At 49.5% G+C, this 16479-nt stretch overlaps 6 protein-coding genes across 6 annotated transcripts; 3 read left to right on the top strand and 3 right to left on the bottom strand.

The window, feature by feature from the left end:
• Window positions 1-745: 745 nt before the first annotated feature.
• N7508_002877 (tubulin-binding prefolding complex subunit GIM3) lies at window positions 746-1429 on the top strand (the record flags this gene model as incomplete). Its single annotated transcript, XM_058460943.1, has 4 exons — window positions 746-763; window positions 849-980; window positions 1057-1124; window positions 1237-1429. The coding sequence occupies 4 exons, from the start codon at window positions 746-748 to the stop codon at window positions 1427-1429; spliced, it is 411 nt and encodes a 136-aa protein (XP_058321520.1).
• A 606-nt stretch (window positions 1430-2035) lies between these two features.
• On the bottom strand, window positions 2036-4057 carry N7508_002876 (Hsp70 family protein; the record flags this gene model as incomplete). Its single annotated transcript, XM_058460942.1, has 3 exons — window positions 2036-2674; window positions 2725-3657; window positions 3713-4057. The coding sequence occupies 3 exons, from the start codon at window positions 4055-4057 to the stop codon at window positions 2036-2038; spliced, it is 1917 nt and encodes a 638-aa protein (XP_058321519.1).
• Window positions 4058-4698: 641 nt separating this feature from the next.
• On the bottom strand, window positions 4699-6055 carry N7508_002875 (uncharacterized protein; the record flags this gene model as incomplete). The annotated part of the gene is made up of 2 exons (XM_058460941.1): window positions 4699-5815; window positions 5931-6055. 2 exons carry the CDS (start codon window positions 6053-6055, stop codon window positions 4699-4701), a joined length of 1242 nt encoding a protein of 413 aa, XP_058321518.1.
• Window positions 6056-6315: 260 nt separating this feature from the next.
• On the top strand, window positions 6316-6938 carry N7508_002874 (proteasome assembly chaperone 4 family protein; the record flags this gene model as incomplete). The annotated part of the gene is made up of 2 exons (XM_058460940.1): window positions 6316-6552; window positions 6690-6938. 2 exons carry the CDS (start codon window positions 6316-6318, stop codon window positions 6936-6938), a joined length of 486 nt encoding a protein of 161 aa, XP_058321517.1.
• A 2709-nt stretch (window positions 6939-9647) lies between these two features.
• N7508_002873 (transcription factor domain-containing protein) lies at window positions 9648-12091 on the top strand (the record flags this gene model as incomplete). Its single annotated transcript, XM_058460939.1, has 2 exons — window positions 9648-10915; window positions 10966-12091. 2 exons carry the CDS (start codon window positions 9648-9650, stop codon window positions 12089-12091), a joined length of 2394 nt encoding a protein of 797 aa, XP_058321516.1.
• A 1089-nt stretch (window positions 12092-13180) lies between these two features.
• Window positions 13181-14069, bottom strand: N7508_002872 (putative isochorismatase family hydrolase; the record flags this gene model as incomplete). Its single annotated transcript, XM_058460938.1, has 4 exons — window positions 13181-13274; window positions 13334-13553; window positions 13619-13931; window positions 13980-14069. 4 exons carry the CDS (start codon window positions 14067-14069, stop codon window positions 13181-13183), a joined length of 717 nt encoding a protein of 238 aa, XP_058321515.1.
• Between the last annotated feature and the right edge of the window lie 2410 nt (window positions 14070-16479).

The raw sequence follows: 16479 nt of genomic DNA, 5'->3' as shown, positions 1-16479 counted from the left end.
AATGTGACCGGTGCACAAGCACAAATGACGAGGTATGAAGAGTCGAGAGTTGAGAGTCGCGTCTAAGTCTACGGGTGCTTGGGGTATCAAGTTGAGGATGACGCTGGTCGGAAGGCGTTTCGTTTCTCCGGTAGCGGTCTGCAGGACGGCACACGCCTAAATGATGCCAGCTGAAATGGGAGAGGAAACGTGAAGAGTATATGTTTGCTTCTCTTGTTGGCTATATCTGATTGAGATATTGAAAGTGAAGCTTTTTACGTACTAGATAGGCAGCTGCCTGCAGGTACATATAGGCGATGATGTCACCTGGTCATATTATAGTCACAGCTACCAGCAATTTCATAGAGACATACATGTGCAAATATAGATGAGCTTGTTCAGTCTAAGTCATAATGCCATTATCCCTTTCAATTCGACGACTTTTCCACGCTTCTCTGGGAAGCAGGCTTGTAGTGTTTTCTTGACTATATACCAACATTTGCATGTACCTGATTAGTGTACCAGTAAGATATAGCATACTTCAGAGCCTGCAACAGAGAAAAATAGCAAAGCGAACATCTTAAATACCAATATACACGACAGTATACTCCGAACCCAGTCCGCATCGCCAACGCGCACGGACCACCCCACTCAAACCCGATATCAAAGTCCCAACCGACAAAACAGCAACACAGCGTACACAGCGTATTCTATCACCAACTCGCTGCTCAAAACACGTACCCAAAAACCATACAAGACACTGAAGATGGTGCAACCCCGCATGGTAAAGCCCAAGCCCTCCACGCAAACCCCTCACCCCGCCAAAACCAGGACACGCTCAAAGCCCGGACTAACGCGCGCACGCGCAGCTCTCAAAAGCCGATGAGGCCACAGCCGGCGACGAGAACGAAGTCCGCCGCGAGGATCAGGAGAAGATCAATCGTTTCTCACGGTTGCATCAGCGGGAGACCTTGCTTGAAGAGCAGTTGAAGGGGAAGCAGGTATGTATTTTGTCTGATATTCGATATCTATAGTTGAATGTCATAGTGGAAGGAGGCTTGGCTAATTGGGTTATAGAAAGATAAGGAGGATCTAGAGGAGGTTTCGATGGAGCTTGAACTTGCTGATGAGGATGAGCTTGTTCCGTGAGTTATATCCTTCCCCTTTTCTGGATTTTCCTCTTCCTATGTTCAATGGGACAGAACTCTGCGCGATGAAAGAATATGTAAAGTAATTTGTCATGCTGACATGTTCCAGTTACAAAATCGGTGACTCTTTCTTCCAACTACCTTTACCTGATGCGCAGAGCATGCTCTCCGCATCCACGGAGCAAATCGACACCGACGTGTCCAAGCTGGAGGATACTCTGGGTGAAGTGCGCGAGGAGCTGCAGCAGCTTAAGGTTGCTTTGTATGCTCGCTTCGGCAGAAGCATTAACCTTGAGACTTGAGTGTCTGTCTCTTAACCTTTTCATTTCTCTAAAATGGGCACTGAGGTGATGTGCTTCAATCCTATCAAATACTCTCTCGCTAGATCAATGAAGGTCGGATGGCATTCATTCGATGATTTTTGTACACTTCTCTTTTCATGCTTTTTTATCTGTCTACGGGTTATCATGAAGAGAGGATGTCTTAAGCTGAACCTAGCTCGTCAATATCATTGAAACAAAACACAAAATAGGTAGAGGTATCTAAGAGGGCCATTGAAAGAAAGAGAAAGAAGAAAAGAAACCGCCAAACAACAATAAGAAACGGCATGAAATAGCCCAAACAACTGTGGCATATATTTAAGAACGGCACAGGATTCTCGAATAATCACCAAAGATAAACGCCCTTCTTCCTTGTAGCAAGGTACAGTGACCATAACCTGGAGTGGGAGGATATTTCACTCAACGACGGTACATAATTAGAGAAGAAAGTCAAGAACTCCGAGGCATGGCCACTGTGCACCAATGATGTCATGGGCCTCGTCCGGGGAGGGGATGTATATACGGCGTCACCCCTAGGTTTTTCTTCGTAGGGGTTGGTTTTTCTGATTTGGCTATGTTGTATGAAGATCACCGGAACTTGGCACGGCACCGGCCCATGATTTCGTTTTGGCAGACCAGCTCGGCGCTGAATTCACTGCCGTCTAGTGTGAGGTAAATGTCGAAGTAAACACGGTAGAAAATACCCTGTGGTGTATCCATACGTTCAAAGTCGGTCTCTAGGTTCTTGCGCGACAGATCAGACGTGAGTGTGACAACTTCCTTGATGCGGGGATCCTTGGTATACTCGGGGCAAACGTCCTCGTCGCAGGCGTAGAGTACATCTTCATACATGAGAGTGGCGCCAGGAGCAACCTGACGGAAGAAGCTAACTTTGACAGGCTCGCCAATTCTGACACGCTCTCCTTTCTGGACAAAGATCTGACGGGTGTACTTGCATCGGTCACGGCCATCCAGACTAGGAACCCGATATTGCTCTGGGTGGTAGCCTTCTTTGAATGGCTGCAGGGTGGCCATCAGATAGTGTCGGCGGGCAACACGGTGGGTGATGACTCGCTCGGTGATACCTGCGGTGACAGCACCCTTGACGATAGCAGCCACCGAGTCCATGGGGCGGACCACTTTGGTCTGATACTGCGGCGGCACGTGAAGTCTAATCTGCTGGAAGAGATATTCTGAGGCACCAAATCCGCCAACGACGAGGACGTTCTGTGTAGCTGGGTTAGTGTTGGCATATCAAACAGAAGCGAGGTTCTTACCTGGAGCAGACGGTTCTGCGCTTGAATGGCGATAATCTGGTTGCGAACCAACTCGAGAATACGGTTCACAACTGGTTCAAAGCACTGGAGGATCTCTTCGTTGGTGAAAGTCATGTAGCCCTCCTCGATGCCGGCATCAGGGAAGTCAGCCTCAATACCCACATCCACAGCCCACTTTTGCCCGTTGTTACGGAAATCAGCCTTGATGCGGTTCTCAAAGTCCATGATACACTTCGCGTAGACCTTTCCTGCAGTCCGAGACCCATCTGGCAGCTTCATCTTACGGATCTTCGCCCGCAAGATGTTACTGAAATTCCGGTTCAGTGCTGTTGAGCCGCATGAGTCACCAGAACCGGCAGTGCACTCCATCACACTGAACGGCGACTCCTCTTCAACCTCGTATGCGATCAAATCCACGGTACCACCACCGCAATCAACAATCAAAATGGCATCGCCAACTTTCAGGTTGAGCAGGCCAGACTTGGCACAGAACAACGCCGCAGCTTCGGGCTCCGAGACTAACGTGAGTCGGTTATCATTTTCATCGCGCAAGAAACCAGCTTGAATGGCAGCAGTACGCGTCGCAGCCTTGCCAGCGTCATTCCAGATAGCCGGAACAGTGAGGTAGTACCGGATATTACGTTCCTCACGAGTAAACACCTCACCCAGTGTCTTCTGTAACTGCGAGCGCATAGCTTGTCGCAACTTGAAGAGATAATCGGCCGCGACATCGATTTCAGACTTGCCCGGGGGCAATGGGGGCAGGTTGATAGGATCAATATAGGTGTTTCCGGAAAGCATCAGCTGGAGCTTGAACCACTCCACCTTCTGTACGCCAGGCTTGGGGTATCCAGTCGGGGCAAGAGCGTCGGCGATATCGGGGCCCCAGCCGACAACCTTCTGGTATTGATCGTAGTAGAGGACGGTGGGAATCTAAGGCAACCGCGGGTCAGATCAAGCACGTTCGCGGGGCTCAAGTCATGTTTACCTTTTGTTTTGTGTGTGTTCCGGCACCTGGCCACTCGGTGATAATGTCTTCCCGCGCTTCATTGTTGGTCGCAAATGCGAATGCGACACCGGAGAATGTGGTTCCAAAATCAATACCGACGATGAGTTGCGCCTTGTTGCGGCCTGCACCTTCGACCTCCACCGCGGGGTTGCGCCCGGGGTACTGCGAAGTCGACATTGTTGTCGGGATGCTGGGGGCGACTTGTTGCTGCTGCATGCCGTAGCCTTGGGCGGTGTTCATCGGCACGGTTGGGTTGTATGGGGCGTTTGTAGGCGCGGGATGTTGACCGTGTTGGACCATCGGACTAGTTGGGCGATTGTTCATGGTGTAACTTGGCGGTCGGCCCAATCCCCCGGGTGGCTGATTCATTGGGAGACTTGTTGTTGACGAGCTGTGACCGGACGGCGGGGAACTGGGGGATGTACTTGCAGGAACAATCGGCGGCGGAGGAGGATTCTTCTTGTTCCTGAAGTTAAACTTGAATCGGGAACTCATGAGGTCCATGTGAGGCGAGAAAAGGTGGGAAGGGGAGGTGAAAGAGAGGGGAAAGTGAGGCTGAGGATACGAGGTGGAGATCAAAGGGAGATGCCAGAAGAGGTTTGAAGGGTTGGCTAAGGGTTTGAAGGGGTGAAGTTCGAGTTCGAGTTCGAGTCCGACTTCGCTTATACTTTGTGATCTATTTCTGTTTCTGTTTTGTTTTCTATTTCTAATTCCATTCCTCTGTTTCTCTACAATTGTATACTCACCGTTTGTTTGTCCCCGCGGGGTATACATCTGACGATATAGTTCCTTGGCAGAATACACTGATATAACACCTGTCAGGCTTTATTCCTTCACTCTTTATCATTCACCCTTGCTTTACCATGGAACTGCTTCAATAATGTTTCTTTGTTGTTTTTGGCCCCCAACGACTAAGACCATGCGGGAAACCCGCACAGCCTTGTCATTTCTAATTACGGCCCCTACTAGACAGGGGCTTTGCGGGCCACCCAGCGAGATGGCTGGTAAAGATTCTGGAGCATACTCGCTGGGTCTTGGATGTAGCCGCAAGCTCGCCGATCCCCAGGCCGCCTCTCAAGGCGGAAGCCCATGCGCTCCACGAGACTTAGCACTTCGTCCTCGGACAACTCTACGTTGCCAGGCTCCCCAATTCCAGCTCCCTCGTTTCCGGCATCGGTGTCATTGCGGGAATGACCGTTCTCGAAATGCCACAATAGCGGGCCGACATTGATCCACAGCCCGTTGGGCTTGAGGCAGTGTCGGATCGTCTCGATGTACCGGATCAGGTTCGGTGCTGTGTCAATGAAGAATACTGTGGTGACTGCATCAAATGCTTCTTCGTTGTTGGGCTGCGTATATAAGACGGTAAAATCGGCTGCAGACATGGACATTGTTCCGAAACGACGGTCTGAGTTGGCCATCTCCTGCATAGCCAAGCCGGGATGCACGTCGGGTATCATGATCTGCTTAAGCTGCTGTACTCGAGATTGTAGGTTGGAGAAATGCAATGCAAAAGGATGAAGCGCGTGCTTTACTGGCCCTTTGGTGTGATTGAGAACCCAGTTGCTGGCCAGCAGCTGATGATAAGAGATTTCATTCCCTTCAGCATCATAGCCAGCCATGCATACCTCAAAGACTAAACGTCCCAGGCCGGCGCCGGGAACCAGAACGCGAATTTCCTCTCCGTTATCGCGCCTTGTCTGGAATTCATTGTGAAGATCCTGGAGGACGGGGTCATAGCACACTTCACGCTCTGCTCGCCCCTCCAGGCTCCAGTCGCGATAAAACTGGCGGATCGTCGAATGCGCCTTGTTGAGGTCTGATGAAGTGGCGATGTCATGCCAATTTTCTCTGGGGTTATTTTTATCGGGATCGGCAGGAAGATCAAATGATTGTAATCCAATTTCGAGAATTGCATCTGCGATTTCAGCATTGACATCGATAGCGTCATCTACCCTGTTGAAATTGTCAAGGATAGAGAAGGGGGGCTCTGATAACAACTGCCAGTGTTCTGATGGCAAAGCATAGAAAGCTTGCCGTCTCCGATGTGTCGTGTTCATATGAGCATTTCGCCGATATTGTCTATCAATGAGTTAGCCGTAGTCGATAAATTTGTTTATAGGCTTTGGGTTGTGCGGGATCTTCGCTGAGGTTCAAGAGCAACAATATCCCTAGAAATCAGCCATGATAGACACACCTGAACGAATCAAATGCTGCAAAGAGCACTCTACGCTCTTCCGGATCAGAAAATGGATCAAAGTCACCTCCCCAGCTGGCTTCTTCTTCCCCAGTCCGGGAGTGCTGCTGAGTCTCCGATGACATGCTATAGACAGCAAGCAAGAGTCGCTGGTCCTATTATAAGTAGACAATTCAAATCAAATGCAATGAAAGAAAGATGGAGCAAAGAGACTGGAGTATATGGAGGGGAAGAAAATAAGTGGGATATTTTCTTCCTGAGGCAGAAACACTTGGGATTGGCCGATATCTGCAGGGCGGGGACTTCGACATCACCAACACCAGGAACAGCTTCATAGCTCTGAATTTCTAAGCGTTTCTTTAGTTACAAAGCGAAAATATCAACCATGGCCACCGACCTGGCGACCGAAATGCCAACAGCAATCCCCCAACCGGAGCTTACCCCTCCAAGTGTCAAGCCCAGAGAACTCTCCTTCACACTGCCCAGAGCTTTGCACACGACAGCACATGTTCACTTGAACTTTATGAACCATTGTGCTACAGTCTTCCTGGCTACTTCAACGCCCGGTGACTCGGGTGGCTCTATCAAACCGATGGGGAGCTTTGTGTACGCGATGCCCGATGTGAGTGTCTTAGATACCCTTTCTCCTCGAGTCATTTATAAAAAAGAGAATCCTTCACTGTACAACTCCATCAAGCGCGGAGATCTTTTTATTGGAATCTAATTTGGTGTTTATTGGATATAAAACTAACATAACAGCGCACATCACCCAAATCAACAATCTCAACAACACTCTACACGTCACCACCCAGCATTGAATACACAACCCGCATAGCCAAAATCCTCGCTAGAAGGCTTTACATGCCCGTCTATGTTGGTTGCAGCATTGATCCGCATTCATTGGGCTTGGAGGTTCAGGAAGAGATGGAGGGCCTTACTAGCATTGTCAACATGATCATGGCCAATTGGGAAGAGCATAAGCAGGACAAGGATGTAAGTGCGAAATAGACTGTTTTGCTCAGCCTGGAATGTCTTTCTCGCCTGGTTAAACTCTTACTCCTAGAAAAGGGTCTAATGCCGCACATCATGTCGAATTTCATACCAGTCCTGTATCAAACGAGATTATCTTATCTCAGCGTATGGCCTCTGTTCCCGTGGCTCATGTCATCAATGGACTATTGCTGTTTCGTTGTCAGCAAAAAATGCCTTCTAGCCAGCATTGAAGATTGCCTAATAGGAGTACGACTTCTCAATACTCCTTCATGCAAAGGCGAATAGCAACACCCGAAGATGCACGTTACCAAGGACAAAAGGGGAGTCTGCGAGATTCTTTTACTGTACGGATCAGAATTTCCTAAGAGTTCACCGAATAGCATGTAACGCTCTCCACATGATACATTTATACATATCAAAGTCGGTATGGAATGCGACATTTTGTAAGCGAAGGACACCAAGTGGAGATGGGATATTAATGTGACGAGACTGCCAAGCATATTCCCGTCATACATTCATCTATCAGATTAGATGATATGTAAAGGTACACTCATTGGATCTAAGGGGGCGTCTATGCATCACAGGAAGGATTTACGCCGTCTGGTTAGCTCCGATGCCATTGTTCCAGGGACAGAACTGGTCCCACCAAGCTCGGGTATGCCGAGGACTGCATACATATAAGTAAGCGAGATTCTATAACCTTGCATATCGCAGTAGCAGCAGCAGCAGCAATAAAAGTACATGCAGGCAACACCGAAAGGGTAATCACATGCTACCCACAGTATGGAGTACTGTATAGGGTTACATCTACGCGATCCACACAAACATTTCATCTCCAAGATCCTTTAAGTCAGGCATTTTGAAAGTACATATATATACAAGTACGCGACGTACTTGGTGCAAAATGCATAATTTATACCTCTTGAACAAAGCGCTTTGAACAGGGACTATTGTCCACTCGGCAGTCAACCCGGGCATCTCAGATCTCGACGTCAGAGCGTTTAAACTAATTAATCTGAGACATTTGCGACACTAACAAACGGCAGACCTCGGACATCTCAGGTTAACGGTGACAGCAAGGCAGAGCAAATCGGAATGAGTCGGTTAGCGGGTGAGTTTCGAGATCGTTGTCCCGCTGTGGGGCGAACTGAGGGTTAGAAGGACATGTAGGAAATAGTGAAGAAATGAGTATAGATGAATGGTCTGCAGTTACAGAGTACAGCATACATGTACGCGCATGAACATGTCCAGATTTGCATTATTATGCTTACATGTAGGATGTGAACTACGCAAAGCCCTCTCGGAGGCGCCCGATATCCACATTGTCCCTTGATCATCGGAGACCGCCTGATGATCACCTTGGACGCGTAGACAGTCCCCGCTTGGCCCAAAGGGCAGATCAAACTGGAAAAGGGGTTGCGATTTACACCGCAATTTCCATGGCAGGAAATGCAGATGCCGTTGGGTCGATTGGAACATATTTCTCACCCGATCATTGGCTCGTTTATCGCAGGTCAATGCTTCCAAACCCCTGCAGTATGGAGAATATTTCCGACGGGACGAACCGAGGAGAGTTCAGTCTCCATTATGGTTAAGCTCGTGCATGCACCCCTGTTTTCCAAGGAATGTTGCCCCGAGCCCTTCTTGCATTGTTCGGGTGATCGGTGGAACTTGTGTTATTGCCTTGAACTTTTCACCTGCCTCTAGCCGAGGCTGTGCGGGGAAGTTGGACAAGCCTGTTCCTTCGATACGAGCCGATCAGGGCGCCAGATGTCGCTTGGTGAGCCGACCGGAGGAGTTCCGGGCCTTCATAGGACGGATTGACGGAGGACTAGCCCATAATGGAGAAGAGGGGGGCGGCTGAGTGTCTGTGCAGGGTTTTCCTGCATGGCATTTCACGGCCAGCGCATCAAGGCATGGCGGAATGGGACGGGAGACATACTCCGTGTTCGGCACCAAGCCTGATAGGGGTAGAGGCCGGATAGAGCTGACGAGATGAGCAATTTTCCAGACTCATGATACTCATAGACATGTCTATGTCTAGACACGATGAAACATAACGTTCGGATAAAGCTCGGGGCAACCCGTTAGCAGTTCGGCTGTGATAGGCGAGACGCTCGGCATTCTGTTGAAGAGAAGATTGGCTCCAGGTTCCACTGTCCGGGCCAGCCATCCGGGCTTTCCATGTGGTCCGGTGCATGACTTCCGAGTCGATCATTCAGACATTGTACTGTCTTGCTTTTCAAGAGATGATCTTCACTTGAGTTCAAGGAATGGACGGACTAGGGGAACTGCTCAAACGCCGAACCACATCTGATCATCCACCAGGACTGGTGGAGTAGAAGAACACACCGGATCGAGAAGAAGACAAGGTTCATATCCCAGCCCACTGGTGGGCCAAGGGAAAAGTGACTGAGCGCTCTGTTTTAAGTATTCATCGACACTGCCACTGCCGATCTCGGGTGTAGTCTGATGTGAGGGTTGAGAGTAGTGTGTAGTCCGTCAGTAGTCCGTTAGTGGCAGCCTGTCACTTCGGCTGAAGATTCCTTAAATTCCAATCTAATATTCTCCGCGATCTTTATACCGATCTTCCCCTTTACATTCTTTTGCCTCTCTATTATGGCCTTCTTACCCTAACAATTTCTAGCCTACTGTGGCGATATCCTCTTCTCTTCCCGTCCCCCCCCCCCCCCCCAAAACGAATGTGCTTTTCTCGCCAACACCATGCAGCCCTCCCATTTTCGGGGGAATAACCCGAATTCCTACGACTTACCCCCCGTACAATCTGTGACGGGCGCATTCCCGACCCCAGCGCTGCTCTCCGCTCCGCCGAGCAGGCCCGACAGCGGGATGCGAATGGCCCATCTACTCCAACCAATGCCACAGCACCTACCAGCCCCCGCGACATCGCCGTACTCGCGCTTCTACGACTCTGCATCCGGCTCGCCCGCTGAAAGCGGTGCGCTCCCCGATGCGCTGGGCTCAGTACCGGGCGGTCCGGCGCTGTACCAGACCAGTCCCGTGGGTCAGCAGCCAACGCCCGCGCAGCTGCAGCAAAAGCGCGCATATCGACAGCGTAGGAAGGATCCCAGCTGCGACGCTTGTCGCGAGCGCAAGGTCAAGTGCGATGCGTCTGAGTCGTCTAGTTGCACGGAATGTAACAATCGCAAGGTCCGATGTCAGTTTACTAAGGAGACGAATCGTCGCATGTCGTCTATTAAGCAAGTGCAGGACTTGGAGAAGCAGTTGCAGAATACCAAGCAGCAATTGCAGCATCTGCAGACTGGTATGATGCGTCCTGATCGCATGATCGATGTCGATGAAGGTATTGCGCAGCCTTTGATTAAATTGCCGGAGATTGAATACCGTCCTGTGCGCCGGTCGAAGGCGCCTATTGCTCAGGATTTCTCAGATGTGCGATCTAATATGCGCCATTATGGTGGTGGCATCTTGAAGGTCCCTACGCCTTATCGACAGCAGGGCGCTGAGTCTTTGGTTACTGGTGATGCGCCAGAGCTGCCTCCAAAGAATCTCGCGGACCATTTGTTGGCGCAGTACTTCAATTGCATTCATTCGGTCCTTCCGGTGCTCCACTGGCCCATCTTCATGTCGGAGTATGAGAAGGTCTATCGGTCGGGGTCGCTGTTGGGTGTCTCGAATGAATGGGCTGCTGTTCTCTTTGGAATATTCGCCTGTGGTGCCATTCACACCAACGAGCTGGATCGGGAGGAGCAAGGCAAGAAATACATACGCACCTCTTGCGGGATCATCGACGTGTGGCACGACAACTTCAATCTGGATCGAGCTCGAGCTGCATTGCTTGCGAGTATCTTCCTCTTTGAGGTAAACTCAAAGTCGGCAAGTTGGGTATGGATTGGTTCAGCGGTGCGTGTGGCTCAAGAGATGGGGCTACACATTGAGTCAGGGCCATGGCCAGCAGTCGAAGGGGAGATGCGAAAGCGCGTATGGTGGGGATTATACGCTTGGGATAGGTTTGTTATCCCCAAGTACCACAATGAACCCTTGCTCATAGCTGTTTTAGATTACTCGCTCTCGAGATGGGCAAGCCAGTATTGATCAATGATCAAGACTGCGACATTGACCTGCCTTGTCCTGTGGACGAGCAATATATCACAGAAACTGGCCCTATCCCTGAAAGCCAGCAAACATCACCTCTTTTAGCAACTATACACGTCGTCCGTTCAATCGGTCAACTCACGCGAACCCTCCGATCAGCCACCATTAGCCCCGCCACCCTCGAGACCTTCGAACTTCACTTCAACACCTGCCTCGCAACATTCCCCTCCCAATTTCACCCAAGAACCGACCAAGACCTCGATCCTCGCTCTCTCGCTCCAGTAATATACCTCCAAAATGCTCGCCTCCTCCTCCACCGCCACAATATCTCCCCCTTTTGCCCGGATATCGTCCGTTCCTCCGCAATGGACTACTGTGTTTCCACGGCCCTCGACACAGCCAACATCCTCGCCCGGTGCATGCGCAACTATCCCAACGCAAATACGTTACCTCCAGGCCCAGCAGGAAACAATGACCCGCGTGCCCTCTTCGCCTCCTGTGCCGGCTCCCTCCTCTGTACACACATTTGGCGCTGTACCCTCCTTCTCCTCTTCCGCCAAGAATTCGCCGGGGCCCTAGCCTGCGTCCAAGCCCTCGCATCAATAGGCGATGTCCGCACAGTCAACGCCGCCTGCGGTCGCTACCTATCATTCTTCGTCCGCCGCCTGCTCTCCCGCCTCCGCCGCGGCGAAAATATCGACCTAGAGCGCGACGAGGAAATGATGGCCTATGTCTCAGGCGATATGCAAGGAACCAGCGACGGCAGCTGGGTCTGGCACGGCAGCGAAACAGGATCCCAACTCGAAGCTATGTCGCCAATGCGGTCAACGTCTGTTTCCGGAGGTCACTCAGGTCAGCATGAGCGCGATGCTGAGTGGGAAGGGTGGGGGTGGATTGAGAAGACTGTGCAAGAGCTCTTCGCAGAGCAGCGGCAGAGGGCTCATGCTGAACGAGATACGCCTATGGGGGGCCAACCCCGTCAAGAGGGTGCGCCTTCGGGATCGACTCTTGCGCCTGAATTTGCCGGTTCGGATTCGGATCGCAGGTCTAGCTCGGCGCATTCACGCATGACGATTGCTAGCATTATTTGATCGGTGTTTTCCTTTGTTGGGGTCGGTGCTTCTTGTCTTTGGCGTATCACGCAACATCATCTGTTATCTCTCATCGGCATCCTGTTCTCTTTCTCCATATCGATCGCACTCCTATTCACATACCCCGAGTTGTCTACCACCTTCAGATATGGACCTTACAACCAAACCCCTTACACGGCACACCTCTGTCACAGCTATCCTCCCTTACCCTGCTGTCATTGGATTGATTATGTCTTGCAAATATTGCATTGCCGATACCCATGCCCGAATCATTTCTATAGCCCTTTTTTGGTTTTTTTCTGTATATACTTACCTTGCACGCATACGTATTGGTTTATGATGGGATCATATATTGCATCGTCAGTTTTGTTTAGAAGCGATGGCGAGCGGGACTCAATTATCAAGTTTGCATTGTCCTGACCAGGATGCCAAATTGATACCCTTTGGCAACATATATATCAATTACACTTTGTCACCCTTAATTTTCCGTCTCTTTTTCATCTGCAAGTACCTTTATATCACTGCGTCTGTATTTACATGAATGCCAATCAAACATCACTTGCAGGGGAAACTTAAACCGAAGTCCACCTGACTGCAACATGAAGTTCTCTTATTTTAATTAATCCCAGCTATTAATCATTCAAGTTTCCACTATTTTGACAGTGACGCTGATATTTGAATACGCTATCTCTACCAAGCTAGATATTTACCTTTTGCCGTAGATTCGCCTTGGAGCAAATATATAACACTTTGCACATACTTCCATATCTATCTTTTCACCTTTCGATCTCCTTCTTATCACCCCTATGAACAAACATCCATCCCAGTCTCCTTCTGTGAGAGAAAACTTGGCCTAAATCCAAATCAATACGATTAAAAATCGCTTTTACGGAATCTGCATGCTGCCTCAATTATTCAGGTTTGCAATGTTCCAAAAGTGAGACTTGTATTCATATAAGATAAACCTATAAAGTTATATCCCGAACACAAACATATATCACTTTGATCATTCAATCATCTACCCTTTTCATCAATCCCCATAGCGCCCACCTCCAAATCGAGACCAATCGATAGGTAGCTCGAAGAGACTTAGTTAATCAGCTCCAACTCAACCGGAGCAATGGTACCGTTTTGGATAGAACCAGCGTGGTGACGAGCAACAAGGCCGTAGGCGAATTGGTACCTGCGCAATCAGTCAGAAGGCAATCTTTGAAACAACTCAGAGGATAATTCAAAATTTACTTGTCAAGGAAGGGGAGGAGCTCAGGAAGACCGGGGGTGTGGCGCCAGTCGCGCATCAGATCACAGACAATACCGAAGAGACCCATGAGAGTGACACCGGCCTTCTCCATACGACGGTTGGCATCCTCCGCAAGGCGGATATCGAATGTGCCACTGGCGTCGGTGTTGGCGAAGACTTCATATCCAGCGTCGATGAGAGAGAGGGCCAGGAAGGAGGTACCTGGTGTTTCAGTTAGCATGGCTCATATTGGAATTGATATTGCTCATATATAGGATTACACGTACAAACTTCGGTAACAATACCACCGATGATAAGCTGCTTCCGTCCAGTGGCCTTGACAGCAGCACGGAAATCGGCGTTGTCCCAGGCGTTGACCTCACCCTGGCGACGGACGAAGGTGGCGTTGGGGTGCATGTCGGTGATCTCCTTGAGCAGCAGGCCGTTGGGACCTTGGTCAGAAGAAGAGGTCAGCACGGTAGGGATGTTGAAGACCTTTCCGATGGAAGCGTGGCCCAGCATGTTGTTGCGGAAGTCGTTGGTGCCGTAGTCGCGGACGACTTGGGCGAGACCAACTTGGTGGTCGATGACCAGGAGAGCCTGGCATTGTCAGTTTGATTGTCTTCATATGAGATGGTATGGACTTACAGCCTTGTCCTTGTCAAGTCTGTTCCATGCCTGGGCAGGAATAGAGGCTGCGAGCAGCAGAATTGCCTTGATACCAGCGGAGATGAACATCTTGTAGGAAGATTGAAGAGTCGAAGGAAGGCAGTAGAGTAGAAGGTGTTCGAGATGATCTTGATGCCATTAAATTGCATGGTGATAACCTCGACTTTATACTCAAGACTTCCTCTGCCGATTTTCCCCATCTCACAATTTTCATCCCGTAATCCTGACCGAAGAATTGCTAAGTCTCACGTTGCCTCGCTTCGAGGCCAGCTTATCTCTATCCGGCGATGCTAGTGCTGTCTGTTCTGCTGTCTGCTGCCAGTGCGTGCTGTCCGGGCTTGACGTATATCCCTGAACGGTTACCGTCATGTCTTGGCTTGCAGAAGCGGCTTGAATGGGGTACGTAGGGAAACCGTCTCATTACAGATTTCTCTCATATTACAACATCATGAAATGGATTTGGAGAGCATTTTCTGTTTTAAGTCTGTCCTTGGGCTTGCTGTGCAGTAGCTTCGTTCCGGCGGGCTGGTATAGATAAATGCGGTTCCCTTGTTGGGGGCCGGTGTTCTACTTTGTTGGCCGGCAAGAGAAAAACTTATTTATCCTATCCCAGTGCTATAGATCCTGGGATATCGACTCCAATTGTTGGGTTGAGCTGTCTAGCTATTGGAGCACGAATTTCCTAAAGGGGACTGGTACGGCTGACAGCTGCTCCACTCAGCCCTTAGAAATCAGTACTAATCCTGAAAAATCTGTAGTCTAACGGTTCTCCAGTCTCGAGCCACAGTGTTCGGGGAAGCATTTTAGTTCTTTCTTAGATCACTTGAATGCTGCTCGTGCAAGAATACTGAAAGTGCCCACGTTGCTAGTGGCTTTACAAAATCTCGGGAAAATGACCTCCAGAAGCCACTGCAGCACGAGTCATAGCCATACCGGACCTACGTATGGGGATGATTTTCTTGAAGTGCAGTTTGTAGGTGATTCACTCTGTCATAATTGTCCTTACCCTGATCTCCGAAATTTGACATGACTAGCCCCTGACTAGCCAAGACCCACAAAACCATATCTAGTGCTAACAAACTGATCCATATTCCCCTTCAACTACTGCCGGCGATGTTATTATTGTGCATATTGACCTGCACTATAATGGAGGGGCTCCGAAAAAAAAAGATAGATTGGAGAGAACCGGCCGGGGCACAATGTGTATTTTCCGGATAAGGCCGCCGCTACGGACACGGAACAAGCCAACGAGTCCGTAAATGCAAGGCAGGTCTTTGATTAAGGCACTTGTCGGGGCCGAAGATTGCGGGGCTGGGGTTTCCAGGGTAGAGGCTATAATCGCAATCCGCTGGAAATCAACATAGCGTGCAGAATGATTGACTATGAGGTAGATATCTAGCAGGTATTGCACCCAAAGGATGACTGGGCTACTGGGATCACTGTCCCGAATTCAGCACGCATATTTGCAAGGATTGCGCATAATTTGGAACCACTGCAAGCTCTCAACGTCCTGTTGTAGTCTCACGTCAGCCACGTTGAATGAGCGTATTGCAAGCGTTCCTGGATCTAAGGTACACAATAGAGAAGTAGAAAGCATGTCGGATGTGTTGGGTTTCAATATACAGATTGGGGGCTAAAAACAAAGGCGCTGTTAGATTTCAGCGAATAAGCGCTGCTGATTGCGAATCAATTGACCGGGCCTGCTCTACTTGACCTGGAACGTATCGCTCGGCTGGGTAGACCCGGGGGAACCCGTCATCTGCAGGGCCGATATTTAGCGTTATTTAGCGCATTACAAACCGCAGACTAATCTGCCTGTCAGCCTGAAGTATTGAGCTAAACATGCGCCTAGTCTGATCTTAGCTTAGCCTGTACTTTTTTCCAGTAATCAAGCCGCGCTTTTCGAGCCCCCGATTTCTAATTGATGGATGCTATTGCCAAAACAGCTGCCAAGTCATGCACGCAAAATAGGATACAGCACTTGTAATCTTTCTCGCCATTTGTCGTCTTTTCATTCATTGCCAAGGTAACATAGCCACTATGGAGAACTCGTGCCTGTTTGATGGTCTCATAGGATGTAGCCAGTTTCGGACCCGGGAGATTGATCTAAATCCGAGACCCTTTTGTCGGGTCTGCTTACGGGCTTCTTAGACATGTCTTGGCGGGCTACAGTATCACACGGAATATAAACGAGTCATTTGAAGTTGGTAGTTACTATGGTATATTCGGAGGCTGCTTGTTAGTCTAGGCGAGACAAGTGACTACTCTTCTCATCATTAGTGTCATTGCATTCATTCAAGATTGCCCTTCGCAACTAGGGTGCCGCGTGGTAAAAGTTTTCCTATTGTGGACTAGATAATAGGAAGGATTCTATCGTAACCTGAAGCAACAAACGACAATCATTTGGGTAGAACAGAGAATGGGGGACATCAGGTGTCATTTAATAGTTTCCCTTTCTCCTGTATATTCAACTAGCGGC

This window comes from Penicillium antarcticum (genome assembly GCF_028974205.1).
Source record: "Penicillium antarcticum strain IBT 31339 chromosome Unknown utg000003l_segment0_segment0, whole genome shotgun sequence".
In the NCBI taxonomy this organism is placed as follows: domain Eukaryota; kingdom Fungi; phylum Ascomycota; class Eurotiomycetes; order Eurotiales; family Aspergillaceae; genus Penicillium; species Penicillium antarcticum.
Note: the sequence above shows the minus strand (reverse complement) of the source record. Positions and strands in the feature narration are given on the sequence as shown.